General features: G+C 44.6%; 1 protein-coding gene across 1 annotated transcript in view; it reads left to right on the top strand.

The window, feature by feature from the left end:
• LOC126520696 (uncharacterized) overlaps positions 1-18,584 on the top strand; it is an 82,135-nt gene that overhangs the window by 28,724 nt on the left and 34,827 nt on the right. Inside the window, exon 6 of the mRNA XM_055064268.2 lies at positions 554-642. Coding sequence (XP_054920243.1) covers positions 554-642 — 89 coding nt within the window. The remainder of the gene's footprint in view (positions 1-553; positions 643-18,584) is intronic.

Genomic DNA, 18,584 nt, shown 5'->3' with positions numbered 1-18,584 from the left:
GAAAAAAAAAAACGAGAAAAGCTTCGCCGTTTCTTAGAAAGTGAGAAAACAGTAACGGTGATAGCCAGCAAAGTATTACTCGCAATATTACACCAGGCATATTCGGACAGCAATCGTACAGCGTCAGGTTGTCTTTCGCAACCCAGGAAGAAACCTCGCATCAAAAGAAAAAGTATGATGAAGAAAATGCTGAAGACCTCGCGTGGCATTAGGTGAATAAGAAGCTCAGCAACGAGGGAAACGAGGAACGCGAGAACAGACCTCGCGTCAAAGTCTCTTGTTTAGTTGGCGTACATTTTAACGTACGCAAAAAAAAAAAAAGTATCTTAGCATCGCTGCGAAGCAGACGGAAGCTACTTATACTGCCAGACACTGACATGCAGCGCTTCTACTAGCCTGGTGTTAGCAGGATGGAAAACGAACGAGACCAAGCTGCTCTTGTAGCTTCTATAGTAGCGTCATAAAAGTAACGACGCGCGGCTTGCTGTAGCGCGATCCCAACTTCTCACTGGTGTCTCACGAATTCGCGTCGTCATCCTCTGTCTGCCCGCAGGACGGTGCCAAGCTGTACATGAGACACCACAAGGTCCCTCACCAAATGCAGAGGAGAGTGCAGCGATGGTACGACTACTCCTGGTCGAGGTGAGTGATTGTGTGTATATATATATATATATATATATATATATATATATATATATATATATATATAATATGCCGGGTCTCTCGCGTAACCTGAGCCAAAGCTTAAGAATATGCAAATGACACGTAACTGGACAGAACCAAGTTCACGTAGTTTGCCGTCGCTTGGAGGCACTCAATTTATTTTGCATTCCGCCTAATTACATAATTATCCTTAAATAATTACCCAGCTCTCATATATTATAATTAGATAAAAAAGTGCAAATGAGAAAAAATTGTAGAACCGACATGAAAAAACTCCCGTTACACCTTTCTGTTGCTCAATACGTGGCACATAAATAGTTTTTTCCCAAGCTTGAGTGATAGCCCCGCGAATACACGACGCAAATTGCCTCCAGCAGCCATTCGCGCGGCAATATTACGTTTACTCGCGGTTACGAGCAGGCCGCATGCGTATCCAAAAGAAAAATAGCGATCGGCAACAGCGTGCCGCATACATAAGCACATTCGTTGTGAAGATAGAGACCGGCCACAGTCCTAAATAACGAGACAGGTAGACGCTGAATATGGATGTAAACACACTTGCAATTTTTTTCTTTATTTATCATTTTTTTTTTCTTTTGGGCGCTGCTATCTAGACGCGCCCAAGCCCCCTTGCGTAATTTGTTTACACATATCGCGGGCTTTTTCGATATGCAAACAAAGAAAAGAACCACGTAAGAAATCCGGTCATAGAAGTAACTTCGTTCGTAGTTTCTGAGCAGGCTCTACAACTTGATGAATGCGATGTATGCCCGAAAACAGATATTTTAGATTTCGAGTAATTAAAGTTAACTAAATGGCGAACTAATCGCACTTCAGAAATACCTTAACTCAAGCCGACTACGATCATTGTACCGTTGGTCTCATTGTCTAAGGCGTAGCGCTCTATTTCTAAAACTTGGTTCTAGTTCCGCGAGACAACCTGTAACTCTACGGCTTGATGGTTGAAGGATCACACTCGTCGCGAAGCACAAAGAATCACCAAGTAACACGAAGTCGACTTTTTCCCTGTGTATTCGGAATGTCGCAGCTGAACGCTTTTTTGAATGTTTTTGATGGTTCGACAACAACAACAACAACGACGACGACGACGACGATGATGATGATAATGATGATGATGATGGCGGTGGCGTTGCATGGAAACAGGGTTTCTTTCAAATAGAAAGACAGGAAAAACAGCTACAATTCCGTTGTCTTTCTTGGCATCTACTTGCTTCAGTGTGGCTGTTTTCTTAATTTCCGAACCGACTAGCAGCTCTACAACAACCACTGCTCGATTGTTCATTCGTAGCTTAACAACTTGTAACAACGCCTTTCAATGTGATTTCTTTAACTAAGTCGAGACAGCCAGGGCGGACATGGTTGTCTCGCTATATACCTCCCGTCGGCTTTAGCATCATTCGTTAGAGCAAACACCTCATGTCTTTTTTCAGCTTTTTCCTTCTGCATTTTCGATTGAGGGGTGGAGGGTACGGGAGAGGGGCATTAACCTAACTAACGTGTTAGAACGTGTCGGCAGTACCACCTAATTCTTGTCCCAAAGCAAACAGAAAAGCAAAGTGCACCAAGTCTTCAGAAACATTGACGCAAATCTAAGAGCGATCCCCCCAGTGACTCGAGGTAAAGCGCAAGAGAGCGCGTATTACAACAACAGAACAGGACGAAGACACGTACTAACTTCTCGCACAGTAGTGAGAGGAATCCGCAGAAAAGGGTGAAATAACTTCCAAAGGTTTGCACAGTTCACCAAGCGCGCAAGAGGAAAGCACAGAAAAGAGTACGAGAACACCACATACAGACACACAGTTTCGCACACACGGGCATCAACGCCACTGCACACAGCTACACACAAACTGTAACTACCTTAAACCTGTGCTGACACCATAGACTACAAGCTGTTCAGTTTGATGAATGACAGTCTGTCTGTCTGTTGTACCTTCTCTGGCACAAAGGTATGCGCGACAGTACGGTACCCCTTTTACGAACAGCTGCACTTTTTATACTTACCACGGGCGTAAAAGGGAATCTGTGCGTAGAAAGGCATTTTTTAAGCAGCTTAGTGTATGCGTCATGCACAACTATAACAGCCTAGGGACTTTACCTTACTTGTCGTGATTACGCCAGTGAAGCCTACCTATGTTGCAATGGGATGTCGTAATCCCAGACACTTTCCTTCGCGAAATAATACTTTTTTTTTATCATAAGGTATGGCGTTCTAAGAGTAGTGCGCGAAGATTATAAAGGTTTAGTATGTGGATTTACACAGGTGTTCTTTTTTTGTTTCTTCGTAACTTATCCAAAGCGGAGACCAACCAACTTTCGTTGCATAATTTCTGATTAGCCAACAGCAAAACGTCACAGCACAAAGAAAGTTACGTGTCCCCTACTTCGCAGACGCAAGTTGACGTGAAACTAGCCGTCCGTCTAAAGCCAGCTTTTGACTCTTGCGTGCGCACAAAATAGCCAGTCGCGTAGGCGTGCCGCTTCTTACGTTGTAACCCACGTTCTAAGAAACTAAATGCGCCTCGAACAGGGTTTTTCGAACAGCAGCTACTGTGGAAGTCGGTTAGCAACACGGACTTCACGTCGCTTGCAAAACGCACATGTTAAGCAATCCAGCTAACTGTAGACACAGAGCAAAGACTGAGGCGTCAAAGCCGTTAAAGCGTGACCGGAGTAACACGTGTCCCCTCCCAATCACCCTCACCCCCCTCTCCTTCCTTCCCCGATCTTCTTCCCAAAGAATATGAACGATGAAGAAAGAAACAAAGAACGGCTTGCCGTTTGTGAAATGGCGCCGGAGGGCGCCGTTGAGCATGTTTCTTGTAAGCGAAGCCAAGTGGGCGGTCAACGCTAGCTTCTTTATAAACTGCGTGCTTTTTTTTTACTGGATTCCATGTTATTTAGGATATCGTTTTTCTAAGCAAATATCGCGCTCCCTGCAAGAGAGGCGAAGGCCCAGTGGACTTTGTATTCAGGTTCGGGCCCCGAAGCCGACACATTCCAGCCTCTCTTACGCCAGATTGCAACGAAGACATGCGGTCTACGTTACGTACGTGCTTTCTGGAAAGAAACCGACTCACGCAAACCTCGACGCCAGCTGCAGGTGTAGACTGAAAAAAACAAAAACAAAGTAATAACGAAACTAAGAAGAGGAGGAGGTACAAAGTCTCCTTCAACGTGACGAGCCCATTCCTCCATACTCTCTGGGCCTCCCTGAAACTGTGAGAAGAGTGAAACGGGAAATAAAATCTGAAAACAGCAAAGCGAAGCACAACGCAACTGATTGTCATGCGCGTTCACAAATTGTTTGTGCTATGTAGATTCTAGGGAGAATAACGCGAAGCAAGCACGAAAATGTTGGGCGATTCTCCTGATTGGCATGCCGTGCGTTGGCCGGGAGTTCCTATTTTCTCCCGCCGCCGCCGCCGCCGGCAGTTGTCGCCACCGCAGCTACGCCCATTGCAGATTTTCGCCCCCTTTGTTTCTATGTATTTCGTCTATTTCTCGGCTCGCTCCAACCTTTCCCTTCTGGCAGTCTCGTCAGCGGGAGTCCATCGACGCGGTTTGTCCTCTCCCGACTGTCTTTGCAATGCGACGCCCAGCACCAGATTGAACCGTCAGCCGTTCTCGCGTGGCTTTCTGGCTGCATCTCTCTCTCTCTCTTCTCTCTCTCTCTCTTCTCTCTCTCTTTCTCTATTTCGGCATTTTTCTCTTGCTCTGCTCTAACTCTTATTTGGACTGCATGGCGCCCGACTGGAGTCACGGTTTTCCTGCGTTCTATTTTCCAGATTTATACTTGTCTTTTCTTTATCATTTCAATTTCGTTTCTTCTTTTCCTTTTCTCGCAGTTCGAGAATTGGCGGCTTCATAGGCTTCGCTCTCTGCCTCTCTTCGTGCACTCCTTCAATTTGAATTTTTTTCCCCCTGTCTTTGCGTAACTTAATGGTGGTGCTTCGTTCCCTGCGAGTGTTGGCAGTTTACAAAGCCCGTGACAGTTGACCCTGTGTGGGAGCAAATGAAGTCGGCAAGACTAATAAAGTGCCTTGATTTTTTTTTTTTGTACTCTCCCCTGTCGCCTGACCTAGATTGCGCACGCGCACGCTATTTTAAATTCCACTCCCTCGCTACTGCTGCTGCTGGTGCTGTTGCAATACTCTCCTTCCACACGAACGTCTTCCACTGTTTGAGTAAAGTGAGACAGAGCTCGGTTACTTCGCCAGTTACCATGGTTACCGCTACTGGTGTATTGGTGTGTGCGTTAATGCGGTTTATTTCGTAGATACTTAGTTAAAATGAGAAAGAAAAAAGGGGGCAGCGTTTCTGAAGCAAAATATTCTGGCTCGTTTCACCATAATAATTAATATTAATTATTAATATTATTAATTATATTAATATTAATATATTAATACTCAACCTAATTCATTCATTAATGTTTCATTATTATTTATTTATTTATTTATTTATTTATTTATTTATTTATTTACGTGTCAGTTCAGGGCATTGAGTAAGGTGGAAGGTTACAATACCGTATCAGCAAGATGAGACGCAAAATTAAATACTTTATTTATTATCCATGTTATTTGTTTTGAAAGCATATATACATTTGACAGGAAAAGGAAAGCGAGGAGCAGGCTGGCAACTGCCATCGCCAGGGGCACAAGGCCTGCCTACTCTTCAGAGAGGAGTTGAGAGAAACATAGAAATCGAAGATAGGAAGAAGTGGAAGAAAGAGCAAGATGACAGGTCTAAAAGAATAAAGTAGAACACACAGTACAGGTCACACACAGTAGTGCAGGTCACTGCAGGTCACGCTACCGCAGAATGTTAAATAGAAGAAATAGTGTCTGCGCTACAAACGTGAACCTAAGTTAGTTAACTCTAGAAAAGCGAGCAGAGCGCAATGAGCCTGCTCACGTCGAGACGCACAGCCACTGGAGTACAGGCATACGCCGAGTGTCGTACGCCGCAAGCCAAGGAGGTGATAGTGCCTCACTAGCGATGTGCGCTGCGCACTGAAAGCGGGACACTCAAATATCAGGTGCTTAAGTGTCTCGCAGCAACTGCAAGACGTATACGATGGACGAACCACACGTCCTTGTCTCTATAAACGTCCCCACACGTTCACACATCCAACCCTTAGTTTGAGTAGTTGTGCTCTAGCGCGACGAGGTAAGCCTCCAACGCGAACACGGGGCGGGAACGTTTCATTTGCGACACGCCGGTCTGGATGCTGCTTGAGTAGGTGGCGGCGAATCAGCAGACGAGCGTGATCAAGCTTGCGCATAATTTCAGTGCAAGAACAGTTGTTATGGACGCAAGTTTGGGCCAGCCGACCAGCCTCTTCATTTCCGGCGATTCCTACGTGGGAAGGTATCCATTGAGCAAAGAGAGATACCCCACGTGATGTAATTTTGCTCGCAGAGTCATTAATGCTGCGCACAAGTGGAGAATCAAGCTCACTGCGCGGTAATCTGCTAAGGGCAGCGTGGGAGTCCATAAATATGAGAATATTCGATGCACTTAGCTCCTAATAATATATAACAGAAATTAAACATAATTATAGAATACTTGCTAAATAATAATTCGTGCCATTGAAATACGTATACAATAAAATGAGAGTAGCCCAATTAGTATTAAACGCCATGATATGACTGGACGTGTGAGGAAGAAACTAAGTAGAAGTCAAATCTAGGAGGAGCAATGCGCACAAAGAACGTTAACAGATTTTTTTTTTTTTATGCTGGCACAGGTTGTCGCAGAAACTCTGGCAATCCAAAATGGACTGGAAATGAAAATGGTGGCAGGGTACCCTAGCAACCTTCTTGTCTCAGTCTCGGAGAAGTTGCGTAGTAGGTTAAGCACTGATCCTCACAGCACTGAGCCTCATGTACATGATTGAAGAAACAGAACAGCTGTTATCCCATACGTTCATGGGATCTCTCACAAACTTAAGAGAATAGGACAAAGAGCAGGTATCGATGTTGTTTTCTCTGCACCTAGAAAACTTGCACAGCCTTGCGTTAGAACCAATCCTGTTGCTAAGGTACGTAGGTCTTGCAGCATCAATCACAGAAAAAAGTATACAGATTGTTCGAAAGGCGTTTACAAGATATCCTTGAAATGCGGTCGGTATTATACAGGACAGACAGGTAGATGTCTAACGTTAGATTGCAAGAACATATCAATAAAGTGCGCAAAGGGCGCGAAGGGTTTCTAGGTGTCCATTGCGCACAGTCTGGCTGTATTCCGCTATTTGGAAAAAAACAGTATCTTAGCTTGGCATCCTAATGAAAACACTAGGCTTATCATTGAAGCAGCCTGGATCGCTGAAGGTGACTCGGCCAGTAAGCCGTCCATTGCATTACCAGATAAAGAACTTGCTTTTCTGAGGTCGCACATCCGTGCTCGTTCATCTCAAGGAGGCGGTCATGGTTCCTTTGAATGTTGAATGCATACTCAAGCCGGTTCGTGCATTGGGAGGGGGGGGGGGGTTGTTTGGGTGTCTCGGTATATATGCGTGTTACTCAAAATAAAAATCATTTGGAAGTCAGCGCTTGTCTTCGTCGTTGTTTTGGTCCATCTGTCTTATGTACGCGCCGTAAGTGCTGTTTGCAATGGAATGCCAACTAGCCCGTACCCAAACCCTGCTCCAGATGTGCTTTGCTGCGATCGTCTTAGTGCAATTTCCTTCGAGTTGCCAGACTCTGTGCGAGACTAATGACTGATCCGCTCTCCCTTTGGTCATGCATTGCTGGACTAAGTGGTGACGGCGTTACGAGTTTTTTTTAGCATTCACGAAGTGGCGCGGCCAAGTCACGGCACCCCCCCCCCCCTCCCCCTGCCCTGACGCTGTAAAGACGAGTTCACTGTAATATCTCAAGTCTCGCTCCAGTTCTGACGAAGCCGGTAAAAGAAGACAGCTTCGCGAAGAGAGTAATGAAGGGAGAAAAAAGTGATGTTGGCTACTTTGCTCTCCAAACGACAAGATGGCAGCTGAGCAGGAAAGTTGGAACTGCTCGGATGGAAAAGTTTGTCTGGCCACAGGAGAACGTAGTCATGCTTTCTTAAGCGCTTAATGTAAGCGACGTCGTGTTTTCTTAGGTTCGCACACGCAAAGTAGCTTTCTTCTTGTCGGTGCGAGCTGGATTCATGTCGCAAGGATGTCTTCCAGACAGTTCGATCCAGATGCAATCCATGGCTTCGGCTCGAAGGTCTGGTTGTTTTTTGTTTTTTTTTTAGTTGTCAACGTAACACTGTCTACAACGCTGACTAGAATTGGGGCACAGCCCTTATCGATCGAATGCGTTCCGTCGGCTTATCGATCGAATGAGACATTCCATGGTTCTTCATTCCGACCAGGACTGGTTATCGTGGTCGTGGATAACCCTAATTGGTCATTGTGCGACACAACATAAACGTGACGACGCCGTTGTAATGTTGTTGACAATATTCTGTGAGGTGACTAGGGCTGAATGCAGTGAATTGAAGGGAAAGAAACTGGTGGAAACAGCCCTACCGACTGTGCCTCTACCTCGATTGCGTTCAAATTAGGCACAGGTCAAAGTATGTGCGGTGCATTGTGCCTAATGCTAAGCCCAGGGGCACGAGTCAACCGTGTTGTTTCAAATAACTGTGCACGACTTCTCAGTGAAATTACTAGTGGTGCCATCTGCCATTGTTCATTTCATCGATAAGTCTCAATCGCAATCTGAATGTCAATCTTTATTAGTGGTAAAAATAAGAGCATATGTGCAGTACAGGCAAATATTCAAGGAGGTCCTAAGGTTACAAACCGCAGGCAGGACCCCCTTTGTTAATGCTCTAGAGAGCTGATAAAGCAAAGATATAATAATAAAAACAATTTAGAAATGTTGCTCTTCCCTAAGACAGCGTCAAATATTTAAGTGATTACGTAGAAAATCATGAAACACACAGAGTCAACTAAGTTAGCGGAACGCGACAGTTGCACATTGAATGAAAACATTCTTAGCTTCCGCCTAAATACGTAGACATTAGTTCTTTCAGTTCAGATGTGAGTGAGTTCCGTAGAGAAATGGATGAGAAAACAATGCTCGTTTTTCCGTAATTAGTATGTATTTTAGGCAGCAAAAGGTTATTATGGAACGCAAATCTAGTTCTGCTAGCATGAGATGACATGGCGGGACGAAAAATGTTGATTATCAGTATGCGATGAAAAACCAAAAAAGAAAGAAAAGACACGCACACATATTGTAAATATATAGTTCAGAGTTACACAGTATCTTAAGCTGGGCGAAAATAGAATGTGGTGGCGTCAGTCGAGTAGCGGAAATAATAAGTCGTTTGGTTTGCTTTTGTAGTACCTTCAGAGGCCAAATGGGAACTGAATATGAATTATTCCATGATGTAAGCAATAACTTAGATGACTGTTTATGAATGCGTAATACAGCGCTTTAAGTGTGTTTATGCTAAAGTACTTTCTTGATTTTACCAAAGCCCTAATTCCACATGAAATCTTTTCACAAACGGAATTGATATATGGGTGAAACTTCAAATGGGTGTCGACTATAACTCCTAAAAATGATGTATGATCACTTAAAGGAATGGCTACAGAGTTGACATAGATGCAGGGAATAGTTAGTTCTTTGTTAGGTGTATGAAAAAGTATGAAACAAGTGTTGGGAGGATTAATCGGGAGTCTATTAGAGTTGCACTGTTCTTCCGGAAAGGTTAAGTCAGCTTGAAGATTAGATACGAGTCGCAGAATCAAAATGATGAGAGAAAATAGTCGTATCATCAGCATAGAATAAGCAGGAAGAAAAGTTAAGGCATAGGGGTAAGTCATTCATATACATCAAAAAAAAAAGATATGACACCTAAAATCGAACCTTGTGGAACATGTATAATAATAGGGGTAGGACTAGACAAACACATGTTGTGAGGAACTACATGAAACCTATTAAGAAAGCCTTGTAATAGTGTTAATGCAGGACCTGTTATTCCATAATACATTAAATTGTCAATGCTGTAAAATGCTTTGAAAAGTCAATAAATATAGTTCCTGCGATGTTACCATTGTCAATGAAATATCAAATTTTTTTCAGTGAAACATGCAATTGCTGTGTCAGTGGGCAGATCAGCCCTAAAGCCAAACGGACATAAGGAGAGTATACTAAATTTACAAAAATATTTAAATAGCCTTACTTCGACTAGCTTGTCCAAGATTTTATGGAGGAAACGAAGCACGGATATGGGCCTGTAATTTCCGATGTTAAGTGGATCACCTTCCTTAAAGACAGGCACTACTTTTGCCAATTTGAGTTCTTCGGGGAAGGCACCAGTTTTGAAACAGTGGTTAAACATGTGGCTGAGAATGGGGTCAACGAGACATCTTACAAATTTAATACGTTTTTAGCGAACGTTGTCTAATCCAGGTCCGGTAGCTTTTAATCCTAAAATAACCGAGCAAACCTCGCAGGCACAAGTAGGAAGACGAAAAAAAAATTATTGGGAAGTACGAGTAAGCTGAGGTGCATAGCAGGAAGAGGGAGAAGCGGTGAAACTAGAAGAAAAGTGATCGTGAACAGCATTGGCTACACCACTGGAACTGATGAGAATAGTGTTGTTAACACGAACAGCCGTCACTTTGCTGCGTAAGTTGGCAGAATTGAAGAATTCGTTTGGGAGCTGCCATATTCTGCTTGTATCATTTTTACAGAATTGAAATTAATACTCATAATACTTTTGTTTAGTATTCTTTAAAAGCAAGGCTAAGGTGTTGGAGTATCTTTTATACCGCAATTTTAAGCTTTCATTGAATGGTTGATGTTTATATATATATATATGTTATCTTTCTTGCGAAGGGATTGTATGAGTAAATTGGACAACCAAGGGCAACTGGAGGCAAAGTAGCGTCTGTTAGATGATTGCAATGTAGTGGAATGCTCAAATGCTGAATAAATAACGTCGTATAACATGACCAACGACTCCTCAGGATCATTCGTAGCATATATACTTGACCAATCTGCATCTCTAAAGAGCTTACAGTAGTCATACAAATTAAAAAGACGCCTCTGACATGATACGCTGCTATGAATGATGGGCCTTTCTAAATATAACAATACGTGAAAGTGATAGGTTATACCACTCTCGATCACGCTTGCGTGAGTGATGTCATCAAAGTTTGTGAGGTTGCGATCAATTAATGACTGCGATACAAAATGATTCCGGCTAGTTCGTACAGATAATAGTGATTGAAACCCATAGCCATAAATACAAGTCATATGCTCGAGGTTAGTATAGCTAGAGGAAACAAGTAAATTAAAATTCACATCGCCCATGATTAATCCATTTTTGCACTCAGCTGCATGTTTGCCAAGTAAGTAATGAGCCGTGAGTAGTTCTGCGCAAGAATGCCAACTCACGATTTCTCGGTGAAACGAACAGCGACGCCATACGTGACTGTTCCCGTCGACCTATAGTCACAGGCGGCGCGTCACTGGTTCGTCAGTTAAAAAACGAAAAAAGAAATAATTATCCGCTAGCGTCCGCCTTGACTACTTGTAGTAGCTGAACGTCCTCAACTCGCTATGGAGCTTCGCATGTGACGTTTTCACATTGAACTATACTTATCTTGATTTATCTTTCCTTCACCCGTTTCCCCCAAATAATTCTCGAAGCATCGTTTAAAAATAATAATACATTATTCTTTATTTTTTCTCTGTCTGCGCAGAACAGGCAAAACATGGCGCGCAAATGAGGCAATTGTAATTTCCATAAAGCGGAGCAACACGTATACATCACTTTTACTGCTATGTAGGCTACGCGCTTGCTGACGCTCAAATATCTGCATAGAAGTAGCAATTCTGCACTGACCCATCACATTTGTGGACGGTATTTACAAGTGGCCGAATTCTCAAAGCTTTCCGGTCACAAGTGCTTTTTTCCCATTGGCTTGCCACCTTCTCATATAACATGCACATCGTTAGAATTGGCTGGAATTTGCTCGTGCGAACAATGCTAGCGTAGGAGCCTTTTGCGAATGCCAAGCCGATCCCCCCCCCCCCTCCCCCCCAATTTCGTACGCAATAAACCCTACACCACTCAAAACGTGCGCGTTTACCGGAATGGTAGCGCCACCTGCAAGGGATGCAGTGCACATTGTGTTTGAGCCGTAGCCGTAACAGACGGCACCACCGTTCGGTCGCAGTGAAATCGCAATCTTTTTAGCGGCGTCGTTGCGCACGTCACCCACTTCGATTGTATTGTGGACGGAACATACAAGTTATTCCTCAAACACGATGTTAAACTTACCTCACGGAAAAATGGCACCTATGTGTAAAATCGGTGCACGAATGTGCCGGTTGTTTAGCGAAAAGAGTCACGTAAAAATGGCGTTTCTGTTTCTGCGACAGCAAGTATAGTCATTTGCGAGAAATTTGATCGTGAACGCACCAACGGTCTAGCCGCGGCATACCGTTAATACATTCCTTTTATTTGGGCAACATTATGTATACTGCTCGCAACACTCTAAGCGTATACACTCTAAGCGGCAGCCCATAGATTCTCCTGCAAAAATTACTATAGACAACTGTGGCGCTGTCATGCGTTCAGCCATGTCGTGGTCGTGGGAAGGATGGTTAGTACATTGATTTGCGCCACGTTGGCCGCATTTTGCTGGCGGCGAAATGCAAAAACACCTGCGTCCTTTGACTTAGGAGCACGTTAAAGAACGCTGGTAAAAATTATTCCGGTGTCCCACACTACGGCGTGCTTCATAATCAGATCGTGATTTTGGCACGCAAAACCCCATAATCTTTTGTTTAGTACATGGATTTGTCTGATCTTTGTGCTTATACGGCTTAACACCTTCTAGTGGGGTTGTTTGTTGCGCTTTGTCTCACAATTTCCAAGCACTCATGTTTTTCTAAACGCAGCGACGTAATTTGTATGTGCAGACACGCATGATAATTGCGGATTGTTGCATTGATAACGTAATATTTCATTAAAAATGATCAATCTGTGGAGTCACAATGCCGTTTGGAGCCAGAAGGAATAAAAAGCTCGGGCAAATCTTTCTATGTTTTGCGATTATGCCCCTGCTTGCTGATTCGCCACTCTTGCCTTTCATTGACGCTAGCGCCACAGTTCCCCCCGGTAATTTTTTTAGGAAACCTAAACTCAGAGACGAACCAAGTAAGAGCAGACGCAGCGGTAATAATGTTTTCGCTGTTTACCAAAATAGGCCCACGACGGCTTACGGTCTTGCACACTGGCGTATCCCGCTAAATCTGCTTGATCATGTCACAAGAATGCAGAAGCCGGAAAATTTTCGGACAAGTTTCTTCTGCATAAAATCCCGATGTTGTAAGTCGCCCTTGCGCTAAGTTATACAAGAAGAATTATGGGTGTTAGTCTTCAGGTAATAGGCGCCATTCTAAAAAAAAATCTCCAAATACAAAAAAGTAGACTTTCCGCACAAACTAAATTCTGCAATTTTACGTGCCAAGACCACGATCTGGTTATGAAGCACGCCGTATCGAGGGGCTCTTGCTTAATTCTGGTCACCTAGCCTTCTTTAACGGGCGCCCAAGTCCAAGTACAGGAACGTTTTTCCATTTCGATCGAATCGAAACGCAGCCGGAGCAGCCGGGATTGAACCCGCAACCTGGATCTAAGGAGCGCAACTTCCCGCGCATCTAAACAGCTTAAATAAACATAATTTTGTTTTACTCTGGCTCAGTAGCTTGATAAGACACGTGACCGGTAATTTCTTTGGGCATCAAAGGTCAAAGCTCGGACCGGCCGGCTGTCGCGCTCAGAATGCACGGCCTTCCTCGGATCTTGCTAGGCCCGAAGCGACCTGACGATGCCTGGCGGAATGATGCCTCGCGAAAGCGTCCGCGGTGGACCGGCCTTTCATTTGTCTTCGCAGACGCCCGAGGCCTATTGTTCGTCGCCCGTGCGGACGAATCCCTTCCACCTCAACACAAATGCGTTCGCTGTCCGGGCATCACGCTGTGTGTTTCTTAGCCGTCTGTCGTGATCGCTGCTGCACAGAGTCCCCGGGCCCTACACACTTGCTGCGCCCCACATCGAACGTGTAGCCCCGTCGGAACCGTCGGTGGCGCAGGACTTTCACCGCAGGGGGTGGTGTAGCCTGCCCCCTAGGGTACGCGGAACAAGCTGGTCGATTTTGGTACTTGGCTTGTGTTTTTTTCTTTTTTTTCTTTTTGATGTTTCAATGCTCACGTTTCTCTCTTTTTCTAATCATTCTTATTTGCTGGAAATGCGCTGTACGAACCTGAAGAACGTCATAACGATCTTGTATTCCACAACTTCCTTTCCTTATTTTCTTTTCTTTTTTTCCCCGGCCTGTGCACTTTCGTTTCCTGAGATCTTACGCATCTACTTTCTTAGTCGTGTGATTTTTTTCAAATAGTTTCAGCAGCACATGGTAGCATGTGCATAATATGTCCGTATTCTTGATTGTTTGTTTTTTTTTTTTGCTTCATCGTAATGCGAGAGTTGAGGCGCCGAAAAACTTCCATCGGCAGGCCTCTGCGATTTTGTTATATAAGCCGAAGATGCTGTGCAACTTAATATAGGTCGCTTTGTTGAAAACGTGGTACAGACACAGTGCGCACACGTGTTTAGCACTAGGTGTATGACAATTATCTTTGACGAAGCCTCCGAAATGTCGTGTATGAAGAAAGAATAAAGAAACGTTGTTAGCTGTGATTGGTTGTCCTCTTATTGCGTCGTGCGCTTCTGTGCTCTACAAGTTGAATTTTCGACAAGGTGCTTCAACCATTGCAACCAATAACTCTGCAATTTATGTTCTTGTTTAGCGCTGTGTTTTAACAGAGGATTCTGGTTACCGCAAGACATAGTCTTGCCGTGTAAGCCTAACAATTTCACCTCCACCTACCTATCTACTTTGCGAACGTGTAAAATGCCTTCGATTTCTAATGCGGAGCTTATTTTACATCCTTACTAAGTGCATTCTTGCATAATGAGGCCATTCAAATAAGCGTACGTTTATACAAACATCCACCCGGTATTTTGCACCATTCGGCGGTGCTGTCAGCGGGTAACTTTCGAAGCTAAATTTTCTAGGGTTGAGTATTAAAAATTTTGATGGGAAAAGAGCAGCACGAAATTATGGTAGCATTCATATTGCTTGTTCCTTAGCAACTACAGTATCGCTTGCTGTCTTTGAATTTTTTATTCTTGTATTTGTTGCTCATCGCCCTTTGACAGTTTGCAGTGGATTAAGCAGCAAGAAAGCCCTGGCGTAGTAATGTAATGGGTATGCATGCGGGCATGTCGTGTATGGTGCTTTAGTGCTTTAAGCTGTCCTACGCCCGTTCACACAAAGGAAATCTCTAGCAGAGAACTTTGTAGATACGATATGCTATGTTTGATCGGTGCTACAAGAGTTTCTACGTCTGGGACTAGTGAAAGATGTAATATGTACTCTTCGCCTTCTTCAGCGGTTGCTGTCATCTAACACAACGTGTCATTTCTAAAGCCGTAATAAAATAGATATACTTTGAGTAAGCGCTGTAGTGTAGCCAGGAATCTTCTTTCAGGTGGGGGAGAGGGGGACACACACTTGACCGGGAAGGGGTGGGAGAAAGAGAGGGAGAAGGGAGGAGAGCACGTGTCCATAGCCCCCCCCCCCCATCCCCGCTGCCTCTTCTGCCTTTGCCCTTTAATCGGCCTTAGGTTGGCTTCCGGCCAATTGTTCATACGCAGACCACTTGCTGATACACAAAAATGGCTTTGCCACTAGGGATATATTATCACAGAGAAGCATGCTTTACAAGTTTTTCTGCATTCATTTGTTAGTCTTCGGACGCTATTGCGGTATTTGGACGTCGTAAAACAACTTAAAATGCGTCATAATTTCTCGATGTCGTCGCCAAACCGAAGTAGCACTGTACCATAATACAACACGAGGAGAAGGATAATTTTATATTTTAAAGCGAAGGAAATTTTGGGAACAGGTATTGAAAGATCGGAGTCGCAGTAACTGTTCGAGCTCGAAGTGTACAGCTGACCACCGTCAGTGACATTGACCATGTTTTTACTTCCTGGGCTTCTCTACCCCTTAAATCACACCTCGCCCCTTTCGACAGCCCTACGCTACCCACTCTATCTTCGTAACTCGTAGGCGCAGACGACCACCGCGGGCTACTAAGTTTAAAAGCAATTGTAACATCTGTGCCCTTGGGTTCTGCTGGCCCTGTCTGTAACTTGCTGTGACCTCATCTTCGGTTTCTCCGTTAGACTGCAGGAGAAAGGCAGTTCTGTCTGCGTGGTAACACCCTTATCTTTCTTGTTTGCCACTGCATCTCGCAAGCCATTTCTCAATTTCTGACACACTCTCTTCATTCCAAGTTATCCTCGCGATTCTTTCCCCCATCTCCCTTTAGTTTTTGCCGCTACATCGCAAGACCAGTGACCTCTCTCTTCTTCTTTTTCTCTTTAGTTCCAAGGCATCCTCGCAATTCTTTGCCTAGCGCCTTTTCCTTCTCTTTGTGTCAAAAGTCCAGGAAAGAGAGAAGAGCTACTCGCTATGCATTCGAATGGACCAGAAGGAAAGCCAGACGCGTATAGGAGCCCAGAATCTGCCCGAGCCGCGTCTCTGGGCCTTGGCCGGGAGAGGTCTTTGACGCCAGTGTCCGCTTTAATAGTGGATGATAGCGCAAATCCCCAAAATGGACGGCGGCTGCGCTTCGCCGGGCGAGTAGAGGGACTGTCATTTACTCGCCGCCGAGAGCCGAACACCACCCCTTTGCGGCGATGGTGACGCCCCGCGATTCTCCGGCTCGGCTCCACTGATGCCTGTCCGGACTTGAAGTGCTGGCCAACCTCAGCACCTCCCTTCTCCCTTTCCACTACCGCCGGCCTTATGCCTGTTCACGTGCTGACTTTATCTTTGTATTTCCCGTTGAACCCTTCTTACTACTCTCCTCCTGAAAGGACCTGCCACTAGGGTATATAACCGGCTTTCTCTGTCAGCCTCGCAGTTCAATGCACTGTGTATGCCTACGGGAACAATGTCGCTCGCCTCTCTCCTTTCACTACGCCGTGTGTCGCGCTTCGACGATCTACAGTATATCACATATGAACGTTGATTTCTTTTTATCTACCCATTTCTTTACACCCAGTTATTTTTCTCTTTCCTTTCCTTTACGACTTTTTGACTTATCTATTAATGCTTCTCCCTCTCTCTCCCCCTCCCTCCCTCCCTCCCTTCCTCCCTCCCCTCTCTCTCTCTCTCTCTTAGTTCAGCTTATTTCAATCTAAAGAGAACAAAAAATTGCAAGAAGTGAAGGTTTCTCGTTCTAATCGTTCCTCTCTACAAGAGAGAAGCGCTTCTGGCCCTTGTCACGCGATAACTTCGCTGCCAGCGTAATCCCGAGGAAATCCATTCCGCCGGAGTGGTCCGTTACCGCCGCCGAGGTCGTTGACACCTCTTACTCTCAGACGTGGATGGATTGCCAAGGCTTAACGCGGAAGTGTCTTCTGCCCGGAAATGAGAGGGCGAAAAGGTCTTGCTCTTCTCTCCGAGCAGATGCCCCGCGCCGGTTCCTTCTGCACTCCGTGGCTTTTAAATCCGTCGATTAGTTGACGACCCATTGCGTGCGATCGCCCGTCGACCTACCTTTGTCACAACCCAGTTATATTTGGCGCGCAGTTTTAATAGTAATCAATTCGTTTATAATAATCTAGGGAGTCATTTTATAGTAAGCCAAGAAAGTATCGCAAGGTGATAGTTTCATGACGCAGTGGTTGGTTACGTTAGTCACATGTTACAACAGGGTGGCAATGAACACTCAGCGCGACTTCTGTAAGCCGAACGCTTCGTGAGGCTAAGCTTACATAAAATGGTCTCGCTCATGGTTTGCGATGATCCCCAAACGTGCTTCTTTAAAGCTATTTAACTGCCATCGTTAGTTTTAAAGTCTGTTAGAAGCAATTTTACTGTATTTTTTATGTGGCTGCACTGCTGTGGCATTGCGTAGAGCATGCGCTAATGTGTGTAACCAGCCTAGCCTGACTTGATCTTGCGCCATTAAATCCGAATAACTAACTAGGTAACGTGTATTTTTGTTTTTCTTTTTGCATTTTAATAATGTGAACAGCATCGTGTATTGGGTGTGTCGTGTGCCAGCTTATTTTCACAAACCGGCAGATATCGTGCCCGACGGAGGAATATGGGATTTCGGAAAGGAAAATTCGGCACCGGCTCTCGAAGGCTGCAAGCAGCTCGTGTTTGTGATTAATTCACAAGCCAAGCGCACCGGTTACATTGTGTGGCGTCTATAGGCACAAGACAGCTGCGCAAAATGACTTAACCGATGCTTTAGTGAATTTCAGGGAGAGACATATTGTAGAAACTTTTCTCCGGGACTAACCACCCCGCCCAAATAACGAAGTGGAAGCGAAGTGACGTGTTAATTTTCATCATTGCGGACACTGTTTTCGCGTGTTAACAAATAATCTCCACTACGATCATCAGCGTGTAAATATTGTGCTCACCGCCAAAGTTCTGTGCAGTGGGGCAAGATAAAAAAATTTGCCTTCTTGTATTTGTACCGTGCCTTCTGTACGAGTTATACTGCAGAGTAATCAGCTCATCGGTGAGTTTCTAACTTGACCGAGCGCTGTTGCAAACAAATCTTCGGGATGGAGCATCCAAGAACGAAAGGGAGGTGAAATAGCTCAGTCTAAAGTCTATGTAGTGCTTTTAAGAGAGAGAGAGAGAGAGAGAGAGAGAGACTTTATTTGCTAACGGCGTTTGTGAAGACTGGAAAATTTTGATTCGGACATAGGGAGCAGACTAAGCCAAACGCTTGGTCCGCGTCTGTTGCCAGTGTGTGTGTGTGTGTGTTTGTCCAAACATCGTG

Source organism: Dermacentor andersoni, chromosome 3, assembly GCF_023375885.2.
Source record: "Dermacentor andersoni chromosome 3, qqDerAnde1_hic_scaffold, whole genome shotgun sequence".
Lineage (NCBI taxonomy): Eukaryota > Metazoa > Arthropoda > Arachnida > Ixodida > Ixodidae > Dermacentor > Dermacentor andersoni.
The sequence above is the reverse complement of the archived record's forward strand: the minus strand, read 5'-3'. Positions and strand labels throughout refer to the sequence as shown.